The sequence below is a fragment of the Mustela nigripes genome, chromosome 2, assembly GCF_022355385.1.
Source record: "Mustela nigripes isolate SB6536 chromosome 2, MUSNIG.SB6536, whole genome shotgun sequence".
Taxonomy (NCBI): domain Eukaryota; kingdom Metazoa; phylum Chordata; class Mammalia; order Carnivora; family Mustelidae; genus Mustela; species Mustela nigripes.
Window position 1 is genome coordinate 86,935,026 of NC_081558.1, and position 25,448 is coordinate 86,960,473.

At 45.2% G+C, this 25,448-nt stretch overlaps 1 protein-coding gene across 2 annotated transcripts; it reads right to left on the reverse strand.

The window, feature by feature from the left end:
- Positions 1-1,813: 1,813 nt before the first annotated feature.
- On the reverse strand, positions 1,814-25,157 carry BTD (biotinidase). Of its 2 annotated transcripts, XM_059390896.1 has the most exons (5): positions 25,003-25,157; positions 16,409-16,823; positions 9,842-10,106; positions 4,470-4,619; positions 1,814-3,279 (listed from the first exon to the last, which is right to left on the reverse strand). In XM_059390896.1, the coding sequence occupies exons 3-5, from the start codon at positions 10,088-10,090 to the stop codon at positions 2,107-2,109; spliced, it is 1,572 nt and encodes a 523-aa protein (XP_059246879.1). In that variant the 5' UTR covers positions 10,091-10,106; positions 16,409-16,823; positions 25,003-25,157; the 3' UTR covers positions 1,814-2,106. The 2 variants fall into 2 exon arrangements, with proteins under 2 accessions (XP_059246879.1, XP_059246878.1); XM_059390895.1 differs by lacking the exon at positions 16,409-16,823.
- Between the last annotated feature and the right edge of the window lie 291 nt (positions 25,158-25,448).

The following is a 25,448-nucleotide window of genomic DNA, read 5'->3' on the forward strand; positions in this document are numbered from 1 at the left end:
CCTGGGTGGAGGGGTTCCACTGAGTGTGTATTTAGGATTGCTCTCTCCATCTCTCACTTTCTCAGGCTGACTTGAAATCCTCTTGGCATGAAGCAACAAGATGCATTTTTAAGCTGGATTCTATTTCCCTGGGGTTTGCGGCCAAGAGCTAAGTGGGCGGCAGCCAGCCACATCTGGCTCCACAGCGCACCCCTCCTGGCAGGTCCCGCGTGGGGGAGGGCAGGCAAGCTCCGTGGACTGGTGGGAGAGGTCCTGTTCCCCTTGCAGCGGGACTTCCCAGGGCTTCCTCAGGAATACTCAGTTCTTCCTGCTTATTCCCTAAAGATGTGACTCATTCCAAACCTTTGCGAGAGAGCAGTGAATCAGCAGGGGTTTTGCTTGTTTGGCTCATTCCCACATGCACTATTCAGTACACATTCTATGAATGAGAAGATTGCGATGTGACAGGGTTTAAATAAATTGTCCAAGGCCCAGGCAGTGAAGAGTAAACAGTGAGGCGGAGGAAATGAGCCTGACCATTTCAAGTGCAGGGTCTGTGCTCTTTAGTAGCCTGCCTGGAAGCCAGAAAAGGGGTCTGGAAGGCCACACTGCATGGAGATGGGGATGGAGTCCCATTTCTTACTTTGCAGAATTATATATATGCACATACTGCTTTAAGACACCTAATTAAAAGAGGAAACCAGCCACGACACGGAAGAGGTAAGTCACAGCAGGATAATTATCCATCTTCCTTAAAACTTAACCATTTCCCCACCTAAAAATCATCTGAAACAGTTACTAGGCATTGACTCAGAATGACTTTGAAATGTTGGATACAAATAATACAGAAATTAGTGGCCTAGTCATGATCCCAGGGCCCTGACATGGAGCCTCGCGTCACGCTCCCCACTTAACTGGGAATCTGCTTCTCCCTCTCCCTCTATTCCTTCCCCCACCCAGACCTATGTTCTCTGTCTCTTTCTCTCTCTCAAATAAATAAAATCTTAAAAAAAAAAAAAAAGAAAAAAGAAAAATCAAGTCGAAAGAAAAAAAAAAGAAATTAGTGACCTAAAATTATCTTCCCTCACTGATTATAATGGTTTTGCTTCTGGAATTCATACTTGGCAGGACCTTACTCCGTACCTGGTGGACTCTCCAAAAACACCTGCTGTGTGATTGAATGAATGAATGACGATGTGGGTCAACCTCCATGGCAGTTCTTGAAACTCTTCTTCAAGAGGTGGGATGCCACCATCAAAGGGCAGGCCCTCCGGGGACTGCAAATGGACTCACACCCATGTCACTCCGTCCTGCACAGTTGGGCAACTGGCAGGCTCTCATCCAAAGTTAGCATGATCTATTAAGGTCTCTGGAATCCTGGATGAGACACGTTGTGCAGAAAGAATCCTCTTACTCATACTTTCCCACTGCTGCTCCTCTCTTCAGCACTTCCTTCCAGCCTCCTCCCTCTCGCTCGCTCGTTCTGTCTCTCTGGGGCACTGTGCTCTTTCTTTCCAGTTATTATACGTCCTGCCTGACACATTCCATTTACTGACAGAAAGACAGATGGAAGGAAAACTTCCCTTCTATTTTTAAGAGCTGCTTCAAGATGCACCTTTCTGATGTTGCCGAAAGCTCTGGCATTACTGTTTCCTCTGGACAGAATTCTGTTCATCCAGAATGGAATCGGGCCCACGCAGCCGTTTCTAATACAGCTTTTGCTTTGGGAGTTTGTTTCTCACCTTTGCCAGTGTTTGAGATACGTGAGATACTTGTGTGTCCTGGGTGTCACTTGATCAACAACAAGAACGGGAAAAACACACACAAAACCCACTGCTTTGTGGGTATGCAAAATATCAACTGACATTTATTGTTGTTTTAGCTCTAAAAACCAACTGTGAAATGAGAGATTGGCTGGAGGAAGATGTGATTTGGAAACAATAAATGTGAACAGAGACTGCCAGAAAAGACTCGATAATTCACGTGGAAGAGGAAAAGCTACTGGGGGAATCAGCCTCTTCTACTTTGTCCCACAGCTGCCACGATGGTATTCTGGGGCGGAGAGGCGGTCCCAGGGCTCCTGAGCGGCAGCCTGGGAAAGGGCAGGGCCACCGGCCCCACACGGCCCTAGTCCCTCTCATACAGCCGCCCGTACAGAGCTGCTGTCACCAGGCCAGAGGACAGTCCCCTCTTCCTCAGGAAAGAGTAGTCACTCTCCCAGCCAAACTGATCAGGGGTTTCCAGGGTCATCCCTGAAGTAAGAAGCAGAGGAAATATATAGGAAGTACTGAAGTTCCCCCACAGGTGAAACGCAAACCTCCCCGTGGCCTCTGTGATCTCCTGCCCACAAGTGTCAAAGCCAAGACCCCCACACTTGACCAGGGCGCAAGCTTGAACGTAGTAAGTGCCATGCACAGTGTGCAGACCATCGAAGACTCCCAGGGCATACAACTCTTTGGACAAAGTGGGCCTCTGGTAAAGTAAATGACAGCAGAGGCCATTTGCACAGACACGGAGGTAGCCTTCCTTTCCCCACACAGGTACCAGGGTGAAATTGTCATACATCATCTCCGAGTGAAATGTGGGAGGAGCGTTCATGTTCCATTTGGTAGCTCTATCACAGTGGACTTCCTGAGCATCCTTTTCACAGTATGGGTCACCTGCCAAGAGTTCTAAAAACTTACTGTGGGACGGGTCCATTTTACCCGTGGTATTCTGCATACCAATGAGACCCAGTGGATTTTTGGCTACTTGTGCTATTATAAGATGACCTCTGGAGTCTTCCATGTCATGATGCCAAAAGGATTTCCGAGGGCTGTGTATACCACTTCCAGTCATCCCCAAAGTTGGGTGGTGGATGTTAGCAGCTAGAAAGTTGATGCCAAACGCAATGGCAAAAGCTCTCTGAATCTGAATGGCTGCCAAGAGCGGGAGCTGGTTCATCCAAGCAGCTGGGTACACAACATGCTTCACCTCAGGGTCTTGGAGGAGCCTAATGGCAGGCTCAAAGAACAATATATCAAAGCAGGTGAAGATGCCAAATTTGCCAGCAAAGGGGGTATCAAAGATGATGAGATCCACTTCGAGAGGGGCATCGAAAGCTGCCTCAAAGTACAGGTTGTGTTTGCGGTACCGGTCAACAAGGGTTCCATTATTGCTGAACACAACATTCGTGTTAAACTGGTATCTTCCATCATTTGGGCACCCAGGGTCATTGCGATGACAAGGCTGCTTTGTCCCGAGATTGGCCACCAGGAACATGTTTCCCTTGATGGCCATACAACTCAGGCGCTGGAGGACCTAAAGAAAAAGAAGGTATACATGTTTTAAATTTATTTTTTAAATCCTGCCTTTTGTCTTATAATTTTAATTAGAAATAATTTTAAAATAGAAAAGTAGGTATATTTTATCTATAATATGTAAAGAGCTATCATAAATCAGTAAAAAAAAAATACAGAAAATGTGCAGGAGATATGAAGAGTTAGTTCATAGAAAAACAAACATCTGAGAAGATACCCAACCAGATTAGCAATGACAAAATGCAAATTAAGATAACGAGAGATCATTTTGAACCTACATAAGATTGGCAAAAATTCCAAAGATGATTCTATCTTGCATTGACCAAAATGTGGGAACACAGGCACTCAAACTATTGCTAAGGAAGTAAAGTGAAAGAGCTTTTAAAAGGGAAACTTGGTACTCCTCAAAATTATTTAAAATGTGCACACCCTGTAGCTGAGAAATTCCAATTCTAGGAATCTCCCCTCATAGAAAAGCTTAGACATATTTACAAAAATATGTGTATAAGGACAATCATTGCAAAATAATAGCAAAGTTCCTTTTAAAAAGAATAGAGCATGCTGGGGCGCCTGGGTGGCTCAGTGGGTTAAGCCGCTGCCTTCGGCTCAAGTCATGATCTCAGGGTCCTGGGATCGAGTCCCACATCGGGCTCTCTGATCAGAAGGGAGCCTGCTTCCTCCTCTCTCTCTCTGCCTGCCTCTCTGCCTACTTGTAATCTCTCTCTATCAAATAAATAAATAAAATCTTTAAAAAAAAAAAAAAAGAATAGAGCATGCTAAAAAACAGGAAGTCAGTAACTACGAAATGTGCAGAATAATATAGTTGGATGCACATTAAACTGTTGGTGGCAGTTTCTCTAGGAAGAGAAGTAGGCGATGGGTGGGGTGTGTGACTTTCTTTTCTTTTTTTTACTTCTGATTGATTTGTTTGTTTTCTAAGTGTATATTCATGTATTTCTTGTGTAATTAATAAATAGAACAATCCAGAGATGAGTAAAGGCCCCATAGTACTAGACATCCTCTAACTAAATGAATATATAGCCCAGGGAGTGTGGGGAGCCTGGGTTTCCTGTTTAGGATCCAGGGTCTCCTTTCAGCTTGATTTAATACATCTTGGCTTTTGGCCCCGAGCTGGGTTCATCTCTGTGTGCCTTGTGCCTACTGAGGAGGAAGGCTGGGACCCTCACGTACCTCTGTGTCGTTGAATCGGTGGGGCTCCAGGCATGGGTTCCACCTGACCAACCGGGGAGATGGCATGAAGTCCAAAAACGGGTAAACAGATGTTCTTGTAAAGTTGAATCCATGAATACCATCTTCTGGAAACACTATAATCTGTACGCCCTGTAAAGTCAGCAACATCGAAGTAGGGCATGTCACTGGGTCACAGGAAGCCTCCCTGCTTTCATTTGTTCATTCTTTCGTTCACTTGTCTGACCCCCCCCACCAAGCTGCTGTTCCGTGCCGGGAACCAGGGGTATAAACAGGGTGCCTGGACTCTCCTCAGGGAACTTAGTCTCGGGGAAGCTGTCTCACTTGGCCTAGTTGTGAGGGAACCAAGGCTGAAGGCTTTAGAAACCACCATTAAGCACACCTGGGGTCGTGTCAGGGAAGGAGGGAAGGAAGGAGAGGGGAAGGGAAAGCGGGCATTTGCCAAGCAGATGGGAGGAGCGTGGGGTTCCTGGTGGTGGGGTGGAGGTGGGACACAGTACAGAGGCCTCAGATACTGGGCGTGGTCACGGAAGGGGTGTCTCCAGTCCCATGGTTTCCACTCATTGTGCATCTTTTTTTTTTTTTTTAAGACAGAGAGAGATCACAAGTAGGCAGAGAGGCAGGCAGAGAGAGAGAGAGGGAAGCAGGCTCCCTGCTGAGCAGAGAGTCCGATGTGGGACTCGATCCCAGGACCCTGAGATCATGATCTGGGCCAAAGACAGAAGTTTAACCCACTGAGCCACCCGGGAGCCTCTCTCATCATGCATCTTAATCAGATGGGGAGCTTCTGGAAAAAGGCACGCTGGGCCCCACTCCTAAAAAGTCTGCTTCATTTGACTGGGTCTGACCACACGGTGTTTGTCAAAAGGTTCCTGGGTGTTTCTTTCTTTTCTTTTTAAAGACTTTATTCATTTATTTTGGAGGTGGTAGGCAGAGACTGAGGGAGAGAAAGAATCCCAAGCGAACTCTGCACTGCGCAGGGAGACCAAGGCAGGGCTCCATCTCACAACACTGAGATCATAACCTGAGCTTAACTGACTGGGCCACCCAGGCGCCCCTTCCCGGTGACTCTAATGTGCAGTCAATTTTGGGACCTTCTGGTCTGCTGGGCAAAAGTCAAGTGTGTGGATTTCAGCATAGAAATAAGGATTTTCTCTACTTGCAGTTCACCTGGGAATGAGGAGGCTCCCTTCAGGATTCTAACCACCCACAGGCTTTGTCCCACACCTGGAGACACCCTCAGCTCCATGACGTCTAGGCACCCTAGGGCACCTGTGGTGTCTGCAGTAACCTAATGAAATTCAAACAAGTGGGGTGTCAGCAGCAGGGCTTCCTTCTCCTGCTGCTCTCCACGTACAGCTTAAAATGTCAACGTGAAAGGTGGAGGAGGAAGGCAGAGAAGGTATGAATAATCTCAAATAAGAGGCAATTTGAGTCACTTATTTCTGGAATGCACTGCAAACTTTTTTCTGGTTAAGAAAGCTTCGAAAGTTTAACTGTAGGAAACTCAGAAAACAAAATACTAGTTAATATTAGTTTAGTTTTTCATTTTTTTCTCGGTGTATAATTGAGATATTAAATATTTATTATAATAAAAGACATGTTTTCCACCTTGACTTTTCCCACTACCTAGAACCTCAAGACTGCACAGCTACCTTCAGAAATACTATTTGCCGTGGCTACATTCTCTTTAACAGGCCACCCAGCTCATCCATTCTCAGTGGACATCTGTCTGTATTGTTCCCAACTTCTGGTGACTGTCTGCATTCAGGGGGCTCAAAACACTTGCTGAGTGTTGTTCACAAGTCTTTGGATCTCTGACTATTTATTTAGAAGGAAGTCGTTTTTTTTTTTTTTTAAAGATTTTATTTATTCATTTAACAGACAGAGATCACAAGTAGGCAGAGAAGCAGGCAGAGAGAGGAGGAAGCAGGCTCCCTGCTGAGCAGAGAGCCCGATGTGGGGCTTGATCCCAGGACTCTGGGATCACGACCTGAGCCAAAGGCAGAGGCTTTAACCCACTGAGCCACCCAGGCGCCCCTAGAATGAAGTCTTATAAGTGAAAATACTGGCTCTAGGATATGAAAAGTTTTCAGTTCTTTACACTACCAAATAGCTTTCCAGAAAGATGAGGCCCGTGTATACTCCTTCCAGGAGACATTGGTCATCTGGTCGCACCTTGTAAAGCAAAGTCATTGCAAACTGGGAAATAAAGCAGGATGAAGAATGTTTGCCTTTCTAACACAGGCCAGGGGACTGGTTAACAGGCTCAAGGATGACCTACCCAGTGAATGTGTCCTGTTGGGCTTCGTTATTTCATAGAAGATCACCTCAGAGATGATCCTTGCCCTGCCCCGTAGGTCATTAGCCAGTTTTGTATTGATTCACAAATTTATTTCAACATTCATTTGGTGAACACACTTCTGCTCCTCAGATGCTCTTCTGAACCAGCTTTGCCATCTTACAGATTGCTTTATTCATCAGTGAGTTAAATGACAGCTTTGACACAAGCCCATCCTGCATTTGTATTGGAGTCATGTTCTTAACGTCTTGAAAATTATACTTGGACACAAGTTTTCCTTTATTAAAAAGAAAACTCTGAGAACACTGAATGGTTCCCTTGGACAAGAGCATCTAAATTATGGATACATATTAGATTCATACTGAGGTTAAATTGCATTTCCTGAAGTACGTATTCTCCAGGAATAAGAAGAGGAACCAAACCTGAGCCAGGGCAGAACTTGGGGTCTAATGTGATTACCGCTCCCTCTAGAAAGCAGTCAGCATTCCTGATAAATGAGCACTTTTCTGACAGACCTCCATGAGATCAAGAACTCCTGAGGAATTAAGGTTGCCAATCCAGCTGACTGAGCAGCCCAGTAGCTTTAAGATGGACTCCTTTCCTTCTCCACAAATACCTCTACCAAGACAGAGATACTTCCATTGGATTTTTTGGGAACCCCTGCCTTGCGGCAAGTTTGATATAAAAGTTTGACACATGCTTGGCAGCCACGTGTCTTAGAAGTTGCTTTAACACATATAACCACGCAAGGGAGCCGAGCGATGTGGAAGCACTAAAAATGATTAGCCGCTTCACCCCTGCCTTTGGGCCACACACAGAGAAGGAAGGAAGCCCTGCAGCCGGCCTGGGTTCAACAAGAACATGGTGTCTAGGTTTCCTTTAAGGGCAGGTTATCGGTAGGCAGGGGAATACTACAACTGTGGTGTCTGGGGTTCAGTAGGGTGTTTGCAAACATCTTAGGACAGTCTTATGGGCAGGATGGAGAAGCAGGAGGCTGACGCTTCAGCCCCATGCTGGCGAGCACCTCTGCATGGAATGCTCTGGAGTGGATCTCTGTCATCGGCAGATCTGAGGGCACAGCCTGGGATTTTTTTACACTGACTTCAGCGTAGACCTCAGTGAGGTGTGCATCAAATGTGTGAATGACGTGAAGGTAACTGATAGGCAGGATGTCCGTAAAGATCCCCAAATAGCCCACCAGGCTGGAATGAGGACACTTCCCAGCATAAACGTGGTCAGGTGCTCAGGTTAGAGACATTAACTTCATAAGGACAGGGTGGCGATTGGCAGCACGTGTGTCTGTGTGTGGAAAAAAGGCTCAGGAGTGTGAGCGGACAGCGAACGCCTCATGAGTCCACAGTGAGACGTGTCTACCAATGATTTTCCGGAGACAACATCTCACATGAAACTGCCCTCGTCAGACAGCACAGGGAGAAATTCCTACAGCTCTGGGCACACAGAGCATCTGGGAAGTCTTTGGTAGAAGGGATATACAGCCCGGGGGAGAGACACTGAGTTTGTGGGGTCGGGGTGGGTCATGACCGACGTCCTCAGATCTGTGGAAGATGGCTGCTAGGGTAAGGGCCTTGGTCTGCTCTGTTTAGCTCAGAAGGCAGAATGATGGGAAGCAGTTGCAGGGAAGCCTATTGTTCATTGAAAGGAAGACCTTGCCAGAAGTCCCCACTCTCAGGAGTCAGGGAGTGCTGTGCTATAGAAGATGCTCAGGGAGAAGTTGGATGTGGGGCTTTGAACTTTGAGGAGTGTCTCCCATCAGAAGAATCTGGACCAGGTCTTCAAGTTCCCTTCCAATCTTAGTTTTATATATGTGTATATATTTTTAAAAGATTTTATTTATGTATTATGTATTTGAGAGAGAGAGATTGAGAGAGTGAGAGAGAGCAAAAACAGGGAGAAGAGAGAGAAGCAGACTTTCCATGAACACGGAGCCCAAAGCAGGCCTCCATCCCAGAACCATGAGATCATGACCCAAACCGAAGGCAAACGCCCAACTGAGCCACCCAGGCACCTCTATATGTGTATATTTAAGAAAAAATTGCCTATAATTTTATACACACACACACACACACATAATGGGTTAGAATTTTAAAATGCAGCACTACAGAGTGGCTGTCCCAGGACCCCTGACCTCCCAGAACAAACACAGGGACCACCTGGGGCAGGGCCTGTGGGCCTCACCCTTTCTGGCTTCTACAGTCTGGGAGGAAGAAGGCTGTGCTCACATGGGCTTCACCTCCCACCGGATAGGGCAGGGCCTCCTCACGCAGTTGGGCTCCCCACCACCCGTTCAGAGCCCAAACTCCCCTTCGGTGATGGGTTTCCCAACAGGGCATTTTCTTGCAGTCACATCTGGCACCCAGATTTCCCCCTGCACCCCACCCTTCCTGGCGGGAACAGCGCCTGTGGGCCAAGCAGGAAGCCCTCACAAAGGCTGGCACCGACTTCCCTTTGTCCATCTCCGTTCTGTCTGCACTGAGTTCTCAGCCTGTTCATGGTCTGGAACCGGGACCAGAAACGAGCCCCAAATAATCAGGAGGTGGCAAACAGCAGTCCTGCGGATGCTTACTATTTTCATTGCCTCAGAGAGCGTGAGAGATTCCCATCCCTGCTCGTTTCCAGATTTTTCTGTGCATGGGATTCCACTGGGGAGCCTTAAAAAAAATCCCAGGACCCAGCTCACACCCTCTCCGACTCTGGGAGCATGAGACCAGGCACCCACTGGACAAGCAGTCCCTCTGCACAGCCACACTGAGAGCCAGGGGTTAGTTCCAGGCTTCTCAGATATGAGGAGCAAAGCAGCACCGGAGACCTTGGTACAATGTTGATTGATTCAGCAGATCTTGGGCAGGACCCAAATTCTGCGCCTCTCACAGGCTCCTGAGGGCTGCGGCGGCTGGCTGGTGCATGGACAACTGAGACAGCTTTACCAGCTGGACTAGTTTTCCAGAGGGCCTGCGGGAACCACTGACCAAAGAGCGAGCTGCCCTGTTTTACCGGACAAGCTGGTGGGGGTCCTCCCCGGAGCTTTCCTTGCCTTTTGGGCTGCGATCATCACTTGCTGCTCATAGATGTCGAGGTTCTGGTTCATCAGCTCCAAGGCCTCCTTGCGGCTCATGAGAGCCAGGGGGTCGGAGGTCAAGATGGATTGGTGCTCATACACGGCGGCCATGTAGTGTTCAGCCTCGTGGTGACTAGCCTCACGTGGCTCCTCAGCGTGGACTCCCAGGGCAACCACGTAGCAGCTGCAGAGGAAAAGAGCAAGCTGGCGGCCGGCCCCAGACATAACGCAGACTGTAAATCTGGAACGTAAGGAGGCAAGGGAGAAACAGCCGAATAAAGAATCCTGCCAAGAATGTAACTTTTGCAGCTGTGATTTATTAGTCCCAGCAATTAAAGCTCCCGCCTGACACTGCAGCTCGAAGATTTTTTCATGTGCCTAATAAAAGAGTATGTGTTTCTCTCCAAACACGTAGCAGGAGACATTTAACATGGCTCGCGTTGTGAGTCTGGTTTTAGAACGTTTCCAAAACAGAACCAGCATTGGCCACGATTTTCTAACCTGGGGTTCAGCAAGACACGAGCACGTCACCACTCACCTTCCTAGCCACACACTTAGGTTTTAGGCCAGAATGATGACTACAATTATTTTACAGAATTCGGGGGCCTATTAACCACATCCCACCACCTGTCCTCTCTCCACACAGGCAGGTCAACCTCTACGCCAGCTCTGACTGTTGTGATCCCAGTAATACAGCTCGGCTTTCCTGGCCAGGAAGATCCCATGGATTAAAATTCTCCCTGCCTTCCTTTGGTCGGTACTGAACATAAAGGGTAAGTCCTTCTTAGCACAGGATTCTTTCTTTGGTGCAGAGAAGCTTCTGACTTCTACTTAAATGCCAGTACCTACTCTCCGTTATGGGCAGTTAAAAAGAAGTCTCCCAATCAAAGCATTTTTTCCCCACCTTCCTGAATTTGACAAGTATCAGTGTACATCATCATCTTCTCAACCTCTGTCTCTGCGATTCCAGAACTCTTGCTCCAAAGTGTATCCATTTGGAAATAAAATCTTTTTGCAGCAGTAAAATGCCATATTCTAGAAAATAAACCAGAATTTTCTAGAAAATATTCTAGACTTTTCTAGAAAGTAAACTCAGCTTTGTGGGTGTTACCCTAAGAGATTAGAAGTAAATTAGGTCACTGACGACGACACTTCTGTGTGGTTTTTTTCCCAAGAACAGGAGTTTTTATTTCTAATGGTCGGGCATTACACCGAATCATCCAATTCCCCCTTGAAAAACAGCCTGGCCTCCCGCCTGAAGGCCCTCCCCCTACACACAGATTTACCAGGGGCCTTGCCAAGGCTAGGCCACTTGCTCTGTGGAGAGGTTCTGGGGCTGACCAAGTGCCCAGGAATCCAGATTAAACATCAAGATAACAGAGATGAATCAAGGAATCCTATCTCCGTTTTTTAAAAAGACAACGGACACCCTGTCCGACTCTGACTCATAACTCCCGTGTTTGCCTTTTAAAACCAAACTCTCCAGGCCGCAAATTTCCTCTTATTTTTCTCTTAAACGGCCCAGAAATAAAAATAGCCCCAAGTATTTTCAACAACAGAACAAGGACGAGGGATGCTCAGGCAGGATCCTTGCAAAAGCAAACATTTCTCAGGCTGAGCAGGGCTCATCCCACCCCTCTCCTTTCTCCTGCTGTTGCTCCTCGCCCCAGGGGGTAAGTACACCAAATACCAAACCCCGGGACTTGTTGCCATTCATCTGGGACACTGAACAATGTTTGAAGATTAGAACAAGGCGCCTTTGAGTAAGCAGTCATGAGTTTCTGAGTAAGAAACAAAAGTATCATTGATAAGCTCTCTTATCTGAATTTTGCCTCTGAAGACCAGCAAGGAATAATTTTAACAGCCTCAAAATCTAGTTTCCATTTCCCCCTCTAGCTCCAAAATGATAATGGGGAGTGGTCTGGGGGGGTACTTTCATCTTCAAAGACACATTCCCTATATTTCTCAAGTATTAGGCAATGGCCTCATGAAGAGGTGGGGAAACTGAGGCTAGGGGTGGGGAGAGTTGTACGAACCAGTGCCTGGTGGAGCCAGGTCAGAAGTTCCTGGGGGCCAGAGCATCCCCTGTTCTCAGCTAAGAGTGGTGTCTCACCAATTTACGTGGGGACAGAGGACGTGTGTTTAAGTCTCAGGACTGCCACACAGTAAAACCAGAAAACTGGGGAGCCGGCAAGATAGCATATTTCTTTCTGTTTCGAGAAAATAAAATTTAGATTATTTACAAAAGGTGCCTGGTAGAAGAGCTATACATGGCAACCATTTGTGTGTGAACGAAGGTGGGTCCGTAATAAGTGGTTAGGAAGAAGAGTCTACCAGGTGTTCACACTTGAAAGAGACGAGCTTAACGAGCTAGGAGAGAATGAGTAATTATGATAAAAATAGCTACAACAGTTTGCCCTTCTTGAAGAGTGGGGAAACAGCAGTCATTTAAACCAGATTGGCAGACACTGGCTTTCCCTCTTTATTTGGTACTAACAAATGTTTCAGGAAAAACCAAACAAGGCCCAAAGCAGACACTTCGAAGGGCAAACCAGGTAGGAGAGGGGGCACAGTTATAATGGGGCAGGACATCATCCAGATGTGATTACCAGGGGCTGGCTCACAACGGAAAGCACAGGTGGGCTGGGATGGGTGTAGGGGCTGCCTGGGAAGAAGAAAGTTCTGGAAGTCCTCGCCTTCTTGCAAACCCGTCAACAGATCTCTAGAGCTGGCCTGAACCTGGACCCTAAACAAAATGGTGAGTAGGGGTATATGCTAAGCCTGAAAAAGGTAGATTCATACCCTCTTCCATTGGAGGGCATTTGACAGGTAGGCTCAAACTGCAGGAAAGCCTGGTGCCAGGGCCCCCGTCTAGGTGACAGTGCATCTCCGTACCCTGCTTCATCCACTCTGCTCACTGTAACCCTCTGAGAAGGGGGCGTGGGCCCATGAGGTGCCCCGAATCCCCCTGCCAGGAAAACAGCCGAGCCAGGAGGGTGCTCACTTTAGACATCCGTGGGACACCCGACTGTGAGCCAGACGCAGGTTGTGGTGTTGGGCACAGCCCTGAGCAAGCTAGGCCCTTTCCCAGCCAGCACCCCTCAGGATGGAAGGGGAGACAGACCACAATCAAATCAATCCCTAGGATGTCAGACAGCAGCAAGCGCAAAGGAGAAATAAAGGCAGGGAAGGGGCCAGGGAGGGCTTGGCCTGGGTGGGGGCGATTTTAAACAGGAAGGTCACGGAAGGCCCCTATGAGGTGAGGTCTGCCAGAGGTCAGAGAGGAACCATATGGATGCCTGGTCAGGGGTTGGGGAGGTGGGAGAGCTGTTCTAGGCAGAGAGAACAGCTGGGTCAGAAGGCTCAGGTGGGAACTCGCTGAGTAGCTTCAGGAAACAGCAAGGAGATGGGGCACCTGGATGGCTCAGTTGGTTAAGCACGTGTCTTCAGCACGTCATGATCCCAGGACCTTGGAATCGAGCCCTACATTGGGCTTCTCTTTCTCCCTCTGCTCTCCCCCTGCTTGTGTGCTCATGCTCGCTCTCTGTCAAGTAAACAAATAAAATCTTAAACAAAACAAAACACACACAGCAAGGAGAGCAGTGGGCTTGGCCCAGGGGCAGAGGAAGGCAGCAAATAATGAAGTCAGGGAGAAGCAATGCAAGCCTTACTCCCTGGGCTCTCACAGCCCCCTGCAGCTGCCCTGTCCTCTCCCATTCTCCTCTTGCTGGAGCAGCTCATGAGAGCCAGTTCAAGAGCAAGTCAATCACGACACTCCTGTGCTCCAAGTCTTCCAGTGAACCCCTGCTTCTCGTGACGGAAAAGCCACAGACTTCACAGCATGCCAACAGGCATGAGCTGGGAGGCAGGAACTCACCGATGGGGTGGGCAGAGATTTGCTGGAGTGACATTTTTAACTGCTCAGAGAAGCCCCTGCTTCTCATTTCCCAGTGAAAAATATTCCTCCACCCCTAATCCTGGTCAGGAAGGTTCTTGGGATCGTGAGAAAAAGAAATCAACGTCTAAAGTATATGGCAATCTATTTGGTGGAAATTTGGTAACATGTCAATCACTAGTTATTTTTATACATGTGAACTTGTAGTTCCACCCTGCTAAGTGATTAATCTCGAAAATTAGCTGTATTTCTTCTTCACCATACTATTACAATAGTATCTTCTGCAATAAAATGAAAGGACTATTATTAAGGTGCTCTTAATAAGATAATTTCAGAGGCAGGCATACACATTTAGAAATTTATATATAGAACTACTGATCATTTTAATAAAAGATCTTGTCATTCTTGACTTGTCAGGGAGAATAACAGTCCCAGGACTGGGAAAGGAGGCAGGAAAAATCAGCAAAGGAAATGGCATATCCTGTGGAACAAAGCCGGAGGGACCTGCCAAGTCCTTAAGGAACCAGCATGGTCTATGCTTCCATGTGTATCTGAGAGAATGCCTCCAACGACACTGTGAGTTTCCAAATGGTTTAAAAATTGATTCTCATGACGGTCATGATATCCTTGTCTAGATCCTTTTACATAAGGGGAAATAATGTCCAACCTCCACCTAATTTACAGACTCTGAATTAAAGAAGTCCCAAGAGACCTTTTATTTCCTAGAAAGCCTCTCGTTTCCTGATTCTTCCCTCCACTGCAGCTAGTCGTGAGCTCCTCTATGACTGGCCCCTGGAATAGGAAGCCCCATAGTGGTTTTAGCTTGGACAGTTTCATGCAAACCTATCCACCACAAGACTTTTGATGTCTCCATCGGAAATGTCAAGTGTAAACACTTGTGAGTGGCAGGTGACGATGACATCAACAGTCAAAGTTGAATTCAAAACAGCAAATAAATTACCCAGTCCTGTGAACTGATCTGCTAAGTGGTGATTTCACTTTTTTAAAAATCCCACCTATTATCTTACAAAAAGAGAGTGGCATACAGAAATGTAACTCCGGACCAGACCTTTGATGAGGGCCTATTTGTGTCACGTTAACTAGTTTATCTTAGGATACCAAATGAGCACTCGAAGGATTGTTGACACTTGAACCTAACTATAAGTCATCTTTCTTTTTCCTCAGATGGGAAATTACCTTCATAATTTGAGTCAAATAAAAATTCTTCCTGAAATGCCCAAGTGTTTAATGCAAGAAGGCACTTTCTTTTTCATTTTCTTGGGTGAATAGAGAGAATCCCAGCAGAGACCGAGTATATAGGTTCACCACTGCCACCGTGTGGACAAACAGGACCATCAGCCTAGGTCGGATTGCTTGTCAGTAACAGAGCAAAGTGATGCCTAAGCAGTGAATGGACGGTGTTTTTCCTCCTTTCCTTTCCTTTTCATTTATAACACTTCATCTATCTCTTCTACAGTGGAAAAACAGGAAAAAAAAAACCATTTTCCCAGATGTGGGACTCATGAAAGTTGATTTTTATTTGCCATGCTTCCAGGACCTAGGGCATCTTCTATATTCATAAGTTCTAAATTTGTTGCAATTTCTTCTCTCACAGTGGTACCCTCCATAGGATGTGACTGGATGTGCAGAGTGATACAGCCCATCCACCTGGTGACAGGCAGCACAGTGAAAAGGGAAATCTAGCTGAGTTAAGGGTTCTATATGGACAACATTTTATATCGATGATTTTACATGTCACAGGCTAAAATTTTCAAGTCATTTTAACAGCCTTCATTTCAGCTTCTCATCTTGCTGCATAAAGCATGAAACCAAATGGTAAAATTCTAGTCTCCAGGTGAGGGAAAACTCTAGTGAATAGGGTAGAAATCAGGCCCCCTGGCTCCCCCGGTCCAGTCCCCCCAGCACATACTGAAGAACTGTGGCCATTTATCAGTCAAAGGCCACTGGCCTTCAAAGGCCACTGGGCAGACTCCAGTTTAACTGTGGCAGAAAGAGAGATTCATGGGGGCTCTCAAATGCTAGCATGCCTTCAGAGTCACCTGGAGGGTTTGCCCGCATAGATCCCCGTGCCTGGGAGTTTTGATTCAGCCAGCGTGGGACCAGGCCTGAGAATCTGCATTCCCTAACAAGTTCCTAGCTGACTGATGATGACGATGGTCAGGGGATGGGGTCACGCTTGGAATGTCACTGGGCTAGAAGTTAAAGGCACAGAGATCCTATATTCTGACTCCTATCTTTCCCTCACTGTCCAAGACAGGAGTCTGAACCATCACCTTTATTTCCCGGGTGCCTCCCCAATTGGGCAGACTTCCAAGTGTTTCCACCATATTTGGTGAAAATGGGCCGCAAAGTATTTAAATACTCAAACCAAAGTAAAAACAAAACAAAACAAAAATCCCAAAACACCTCCCAAAACAACTAGGTCCATGTCAGCTAAAGGATTCAATTCTTGTCTTTGGTCTTAACAGGAACATCATTGTAGAACCAGATTGTGAATGGTTTTCCTTTGTTTAAATAAAGTTCCTGATTTTAAAAGAATAAAACAAGAACAACACAGATATTTTGTTATATAAATAGAGACTCCATCTATACACTTAAATTATACATTTATAGATAAGAAAAATCACCTGTGTTTGGCCAAAATGTATTGGTTTCCTTCTCAAAAACATATCTTAAATCCTTAGGGGTTGAAACTGAATCACTGAGGATGGAAGTCTTATACCGTGTTCCAGAGAGTTTGACCAGGGAGCAAGGAAAGAGCCAGAGAAGGCTTCTTCCACCGCCAGTCAGTCTTCAGAGAAAAGAATGACAGGGCCACTTGCAGCCACTCTGCTCTTCTGGAATATTTATAGCTTCCAGCGAGCCTTCGCCTTCTTCATCCTCCAAGAATGATCATCAGTTTCTCTGAAATGAGCCTCAATGACTGTCAGCATGGAATTGTTTTTCAAAGCCCTTGGGAAGTTTCTCTTCCACTTCTTTGTTGGAAATTAGAGTCACTGGGAGAACCACCTTCTAGACAATGAAGACCTGAAGGCTGGATATCTAGGAGAAACACAGACAGTGCATGGAAAACATGATGTCCCAAAATCACAGGTCAAATTTTCCAGGGAGGTGTGCTCAGAAATGTGGGCAACGTAAAGGCACTTTGTGATTACTAAGTGTCTGGATACAACATCACTAAGGCTGGAGCGGTGAGACATCACCACGAGTCCATCGCCCCTGTGCTCTCATATGCCAGAGCTCCGGAGTGAAAAACCAGATCCCAGGACCAGCATAATGGTGCAGATGCCCTGGATCCTGTGAAGAACAAGGTGGTGAGTGCTACAGCCCAGGGACTCTGGTCCCCAGGGCAGAAGAAAAATCCTTCATAAAATAGCCTGGAAACACTGAAAGTGAATGATAGCAGGAAATGTGAAAACAACAACAAAAGCGAAAGCAAAACACAGCACTAGAAAAAACATGTCAAAGTCCACCGACTTTCTCCTGTGGAGAAGCCAGGAGGTATATGTTTGGGGGAGGCACAGTCAAGATCACCAGCAGCAAAAGGTGGACAAATAGGTCCAAATGCTATGGGTTCTGAGTATCTAGAGAGGAGGCTCTTGACACGAGCATGGTGAGAATGTGTGTGTGACCCACGGCATAGGCAGGTGGTCGTGATATTCAGTTATAGGGCAGTGCACCAGCGAGAATGACAGTGACCTTCCAGCCTATTCCCTAACTTGGCTGTCTTCTCCACCCATGGTATGGTAGAGGTCTAGAGAAATGGTCAGCCTCTCCACCTTTATCTCTCTTCCTGGAGGCACCAAAGGGGTTTATCTTCTTTGGTTAGATTGGTAATTACATGTGTGCCTCTGGCAAAGGTCCTAGCTCAGCCACAGCTGCATCCTGGTTACTAACACAAGTCCTGTGGGGCCTGGTTACTAACACAAGCTTTATTTGACATGAGGGTCCAAGTCCTCCAAACTCAGGGCTTTCTGAGGCTGGTGGAAGTGTGGAGTTAGATAAGAAGGTCTCAGAATCTTCCACGATAGGCTGGGGCTACATTCCTTGGCACTAGGGGCAAAGCAGAGAATAGTCTAGCTCTTCTTTGGAAAGAGATTACTCCTAAACTCGAAGGGGATCAATATCCAGAGCCAGGATTTAACCCAAATTGATTTTGTTCAAAGCCTACATTCTTTTTATGCTCCTGCACTCATAACAAGGGGAGGAAGCATTTGACTGAATAAGTGATATTGGGATGACTGAATTACAAGCAATTTTTTCTAAAGATTTTATTGATTTACTTTAGGCTGGGAGAGGGAGAAGCAACTTCCCTCCTGAGCAAGGAGCCTGACATGGGACTCAATCGCAGGACTCTGGGATCATGACCTGAGCCAGACACAGATGCTGAACCGACTGAGCCACCCAGGCAGCCTGAATTACAAGCAATTTGGAATTAAGTTTAAATATCTTGGGCTATATACCAAAATAAACTCAAAATCAAGAGTTTACTATTGAATGATAGGAAAACTAGCATAAATTAGAATCTGATATCAGATACTTGATTAAACCACTTTCTAAAATTTGAAGCAGGTAACATAATAGAAGAAACAGATTGACAGAAATTTACATGCAAAATATAAACATCAACACAACAGTTATAAACAGGCAATGAACAGGAACACATTTAAATGGGAAGAAAACAATCATCAACAAATACTTTGAAAGATTTTAAACTTATGTACAAAATAAACATTAACTGGTACTATTCCAAGGTACTATTGAAAAAAGAATTAGGGTAAACTAGTAAAGTGATAATGATTTTTTTAATGGGGGATAAAAGTTTGACAATTCCTCTTATGAATCACTTCTCTGTAATCCTTCTCTGTAATTCCTCTTATGAATCACTTCTCTATAAAGTCTACTTCTGGGACTTTATCTTAGGAGTCATTTGAAAAACAAGTTAGTTGAAATGACAGTGTACCATGGAAGTAAAGAATACAGGCTTTAGAGGTTTCAACATATCCAAGTTCAAATCCTGGCTCTGATTTACTCATTTCATAACCTTGAGTAAATTATTTATGATAAGCTTCTGTTTCTTCATCTCTAAGTTGAAAATGTAAATATATGATGTAAAGTACTTAGTGTTCAATAAATGGATGCCAGCTAAAAGCAAAGAATGACTCCCAACAGGTGAAAGTTGGAAACAAACAATACTCAATATGAATGAAGTTATGAAAATTGATGTATATATATCAGGTGGAACATTAAGCAAGCATTGAAAAGACAGTAATGAAGACTCTGATAATGGATGATATCTAAGACGTGCTAAATTAACATATAATGAAAACATTTCTATATTTACAATGCAAATAGCTAATAAAATATGTACACAGGTGAACAAAGATTGGAAAAGAATGTGAATTAACAAAAACACAGAAGCTCACATAATGGGGATTTAAAATGCTTTCCTCAATGTTACCCTGTTTTTGCCAATAAATGAAAAACATAAGAAAAAAAAACAACAGCTGAGACTTCTGGCATCTAGTGTGGTGTACAAGGAGCCTAGCAGGAGCCATCCTATTGTTAATGAGCCAAAACCTGAACAATCCAAAAACCAACAAGTCTTCTTAATTATTGCAGAGAACTGAGGTCAAAATTAGAAAGACAGACAGGTGGACGCAGAGAATCCCCACTTACTGGATCTGCGACCTCCGTGGGAACAAGGATTAGCACATGAAAACTTAAACTGTAACTGATGGGCCCCTGGGTGGCTCAGTCTGTTAAGCATCTGCCTTTGGCTCAGGTCATGATCCCAGGGTACAGGGATCCAGCCCCACATCGGGCTCCCTGCTCAGAAGGGAGCCTGCTTCTCCCTCTGCTCCTCCCCCTGCTTGTTCTCTCTCTCTCTCTGTGTCAAATAAATAAAATCTTAAAAAAAAAAAAAAAAAAGAAAAGAAAAGAAAAGAAAAAAACCAAAAAAACTGTAACAGACAAACTTTGGAGGCTCAGGGAGGATCAATGCTACACATGGCAGGAGGGCCAGGCTTTTCTGAGTTTTAGCTCCAGGAGCTCTGCTAGGTTCTTACAGTGAGCACTGGGAAGAAATCTCCTGTTTCTGGCAGGGAGAAGGGGAAAGCAGCCAGGGCATTCTGTTCTTTGGGCGGCCTGCCCTCAAAAAAAACGGTTTCATCAGAGCTAACCGCTTAAGCCTGTATCAGAACCTGACTAACCTGGAGGAAGGGCAGACACCCACCTCTGGCCTCCTCTCGCCACCCGGCGACCTTGTAAAATTTACAGTCCGGAGGCACAGGCTCTCTACCAGACTGCTGCAGCTCTGGTAGCCAAGTCCACTAAGCTGCGAGCCGGAGAAAGAACTAAGAGGGTATCTGCCAGTGCAGTCAGTTTTCCCCAGATCCCTGCCCAATGACTTCATTTAAACTGCTCTGGCCCGCAAGGGACAAGTAAGGCTGGCAAGAATGTTGTATTCCTGGGTGCCTGGGTGGCTTGTTTGAGTAAGCATCTGCCTTCGGCTCAGGTCATGATCCCAGGGTCCTGGGATCGAGCCCCACATTGGGCTCCCTGCTCCATGAGGGTCTGCTTCTCTCTCTCCTACTGCCTGCCCACCCTCTGCATGTGCCACATCCTGCCCCCATCAAATAAATAAATCAAATCTTTAAAAAAAATTTCCTAATTTTAAAAAAATTTAAAAATATATAAATATGTTCAAATCCTAATCCCCAGAACCTGGGCATACGTTTGGTTACAGGGCAAAGGGTTATTAAAGTTGCTAAAGAGCTGACTGTAGGGCGCTTGGGTGGCTCAGTTGTTTAAGTCACAACCTTTGGCTCAGGTCATGATTCCAGACTCCTGGGATCGAGTCTGGCATCGGGCTCCCAGCTCTGCAGGGAGTCTGCTTCTCCCTCTGACTTTCTCCCCTCTCATGCTCTCCCTCACTCTCTCTCTCTCAAATAAATAAATAAAATCTAAAAAAAAAAAAAAAAAAAAGCTGACTGTAAAATGGGGAGATTATCCTGCTTACGTGAGTAATGGAATGGAATCACCAGTGTCTTTATGAGTGAAAGAAGTAGAAGAAGGAGAACCAGAGGGACGGTAGCATGGGACGGTTTTGCTATTGTTCACCTTGAAAATGGAGCCAAGAATGTGGGAAGCCTCAAGAAGTGAGAAGTAACAAGGCACGGATTCTCTCTTAAAGCCTCCAGAAAGGAATACAATCCTGTCAATACTTTGATACTATCCCAAGGAGACCCATTTCAGACTTCTGAACTATAGAACTGTAAGATAATAAACTTGAGTTGTTTAAAGCCACTAAGTTTGTGGTAATCAGTTATAGCAGCTTAGGACACTGATAACAAACAAGATAGTTTCAAAAGCACAACGTTGAAGGACTTTCCTACCAACGTAAGACTTATTCTAAAATATATAGAAATTAAGATAGTGTAGGATTGGTGCTGGAATATAAAAACAGCAGATTCCAGAGAGAAACCGCTGAGCAGGGAGCCCGATGCCGAACTCCATCCCAGGACCCTGGGATCATGACCTGAGCCGAAGGCAGACACTTAACCAACTGAGCCACCCAGGCGTCCCTCCCAGGCACCTCTGTAATGTCTTTCTTAAGCTGGGGCTGAGGACATGTGTATGTATCAATCCCTGTTCCTATTCATGCGTCTGAAAGATGTCACAAATGTTAAATATAAACACATTTTAAAGTAAATAAAACAATAAATCACAGGTAAGTGCCAAAGAACTCAAAGGTTATGATACAGAAAGAAGTTTAAGAGCTTAAGCTCTTCATCAGGAAGCTGTCCCTCATCTGGGTTACACCCAGCGGTTTAACGCCAAACCCTGGGAATCAGTCAGAGATTCTGCCCTAGAGGGGATGCTCTGTTTTGCTGACACAGCAAACAGATTTAAAAAAACACAAAACAATAAAGTACAAAGGCGCTGCAATGAAGGCTAATGGCCAAACAGAAGAAACATGAAAGCAGAAATGCTTAACTGCGGGTACCATGTTTCCTAAGTGAGAGCTGCTGCTCCCCACTCCACCCCATGGGCCACCCCAAGTGTGGAGTTCTAGCATATGGAGAAATACAAGAGTACGGTTTCAAGGCCATTTCAGATAAATCTCTCACGTTGTCATAGCATGATGTACAGTTGTCACCATTTCTGGTGCACTTTACACAAAGTAAACATGTTTATTAGTGATTTAACGATTGTTCATGCCAAACTACCCTAAATTTAAATTTAAAAAAACGAAAACCCCACAACCAAACACACAATGGATGAAGGTAAAGCTAAAAGACGGAATTCATGTTTCTTCAGTTTCTGCCCCAGGGTGCTTCTGGATCCAGTCTGGGTCTATCTCACCACTCAAATGTGGAGCAAAGGTGCTTGGCTGTCCAAGCCAAGGGCAGAACCCAAATTTTCCCTAGATCACAGGGCAAATGGGAAAAACACCCAGCGCCCGTCCCCTGCTAAGGGGCCTTCAGTCTGACCCTGACACCTCAATGAAAAAAATGTTTTCTGCTGGTTTTGCTTCAAGCCTATTTCTGAGCATTAGTAATTTGCAGTCCATAAATTTAACTGGAAGCAAAAATAATCAATGTCACCTATTTGCCTCAAAGAACAATTTTATTAAATATTTTATTTTCTGCTGTTTATGCTAATGTATTGCTTACAGCACATTTCCTGCTGTTCAGTTTTCCATGTTAGTTTTAAAAACAGATTTTCTTTTAAAGATTTTATTTATTTATTTGACAGAGATCACAAGGAGGCAGAGAGGCAGACAGAGAGAGAGGAGGAAGCAGCTCTCTGCCGAGCAGAGAGCCCAATGCAGGGCTCGATCCCAGGACCCCGGGATCATGACCTGAGCCAAAGGCAGAGGATTTAACCCACTAAACCACCCAGGTGCCCCCAAAACAGATTTTTTTAAAAGTAGAACTCTACATAGATTTCCCTTTTTTGTTATTGTCGCTTGCTTTTTGTTAGTATTTAAGATATTTGGTTTCAGTTTTCTCTTCTTTTATTTCAGCCACTTTTCTTTTCAGCCATTCTATCATGTATCACACATAACCTTACTTCATTTCTTCATTTGATAACCAAACACTTGCCATCTTGATAAAATAAGTTTGTGAGATAATCTCTCACAGGTGCAGGTGGTGTTATGTGCTTTAATAATCACAAGGATGTTTAGTGTCCTTGTTAGTTTACTGAAATTAAAACATACTGCCATAATTTGGGGGCCTCAGGAGGCCTTCTACAACATTTAGAAGCTGATGAGAAGAACAAGGCAAGAGAAATGCAGGTTAAATTAAATCTCCTTACAGCTGACAGCCCACTGGGAGACCCTTGAGACATGCTCAGTAATGGCTCTCCTCAAGGAACTCATGGCTGCCTTAATGCCTTCATGTTTATATTTTATTAAAGACTAAAAATAACCTTATCTTAACAGCAGCTAGCCCCCAAGCCCCAAGGTCCTAAGAGCCTTGCTTCAAAATTCCTTAGGAACTTTATCTCTATCGCCACTCCCTCCACAAACTTAGAAGAATATAATCAGTCACTCCTCACAATCCTGGGGCAGTTCTTTCTGCCCACAGGTCCTGTCCCAGTGCTATAATAAAATTACTCTTTTGCACCAGAAACATCTCAAGAATTCTTAGCCATTCGCTCTCGAACCCAAAATTCTTCCAAATGTCATCATTTTGGCAGCCCACGTGGGGCTCGAGTCTTTTCATCTGGACTCTGAGCCTCACTGCAAATCTGAAGGGTAATTCCTCTTCTCTTCCCTTTACTTTCATTTCAGGGGCGTTTCAAGGGGCCTGCTGGCTTTTAGTCAAACACTTCCACGTGAGTTGCTCAGGCTGCAATCCTCCAGCCCGTGGCTACTCTATGGGGAGGGAAAAGCCTGCCTTTTGGCTGGAAATTAGTACATTGGCCAGAATAGTAATAACACCCAGAAACTTGATGCCCTCTCTTTATTCCTGTCCTTTTGTTTGTTTCTTTTTCTTTATTCCTGTCCTTAGGCTTGGGACTGCCCCCTAAGTCACTAGGACGCCTGCCAATCTTAAGAGTCCCCTGTAAGGTTTCCTCCTCATCCGTCTAATATGATCCCCATCACGCCTCTGGTCTAGGTGCTCCAGGCCACAAGAATTCTACTTAGAGCTGGCAGAAACCAGTACCCAATTAAATTAAAACTGGGGGACCATTTCCTAGGTTAGTCGGTTATAAGGACTATATGCACTGGAATGCTGCTTAGATCACGGTGGATTTCTATCTTTACTGTTTTTCTTCAACGTCCTTTATTGACTACTTAAGTTACTAAATGGAGTACTTTTCCCTTGTAAAACTTTTCTGGTGTTCTCTATGGGTTAGAAATGGCAGGTTCTTCACAGTATGGCAGGACACTGTATTTTGGTCCATTCACCAGCATCCGTTTGAGGTCTAGAATGCAATGGGGAAGAGAGGGGACACAGGCAATCCCTCCTATGGGGCCTTTACTTTACAGCAGGGAGGGTGATCAATAGTGATTTTGTTGGAGGGATGCCTCCAGTCACCTGGATATCCAAAACTCCCAACATATCCTGCGTGGGACACCACCTAGGAGTAAGGAGCGATTTTTGATAATGAACCTTCTCTAGGCTTCTTCAGTTCCCAAGGACTTTCCCATGGCACGCCTTTTAACGAACTGGAGACAATTTGAATTGTGAAATTTAAGAAAGAACTGATCTTCTTTTATAACACTGCATGGCCTCAATATGATCTACCAGATCTCTTCTGCTAGGAAACAGGGACAATGAACTGAGGTACCCTATGTTCAGGCTTGAATGGCCCTAAATCACAACCGAATCTAAGGACCTCTTACAGAATGTGTCTGGCCACTAACCAGGCTGATAAGCTCCTTCCTGATTGTCTAAACAACCCGGATTGCTAGAAGAAACACAGGCCATCTCTAATGAAGGGGATGCTGACCCCCTCTCCCTGTTCTCCCAACAGAATCCGGTCAGTTGTACACTTTGATGACTGGCTCCCCTGTTTAGAGAGCCTATTATCGTTATGTTAGCTTTTTCTTTAAAAAAAAAAAAAAATTAGACTCATTCCTTCTCTGACCTCCTTCCATGGACAAATAAACAAAAGCAAACAAAAAATTCCAACAAAACATCCGACAAATAAAATTCCATGTCTACCACCAATGAAAGTAATAAAAACTGTGGTTAATGCTTACAAAGTCTGCATGGAAGTGCCTTGGATAAATCACAGAAGAATCCTATAATCACAGTTGGATTGCAAGGAGTTGCTCCCAGCGCCTGTGAATCCTGGGGAGGAGGACTGTCATCACTTCTGCTCAATCATCTGACCAAGTGAACAGTGGAATCTTGCACCCTGAACCAAAGATATAAAGGTGAAAGCAAGTTTAAACAGTCTTGTTGACATTTCCCTTTGCTAAAGGACAAAATCCAGTCCATTGAGAATATATCCTTTTTGCAAAACCAGTTAATGTCAATTCAGGAAATTTGGTCCAATTTATAGCATAGTTTTCACTACACTTTATAGGGAGTGCTTTTGTTTGTGATTCTTTTGACGCAGTAGACATAAGGCTCACTGGCAGTCTGTGTTGCCAATGTCAGACTAGCCTTGAACCTGTAAGTCCAGACTAATCAACAGTATTAT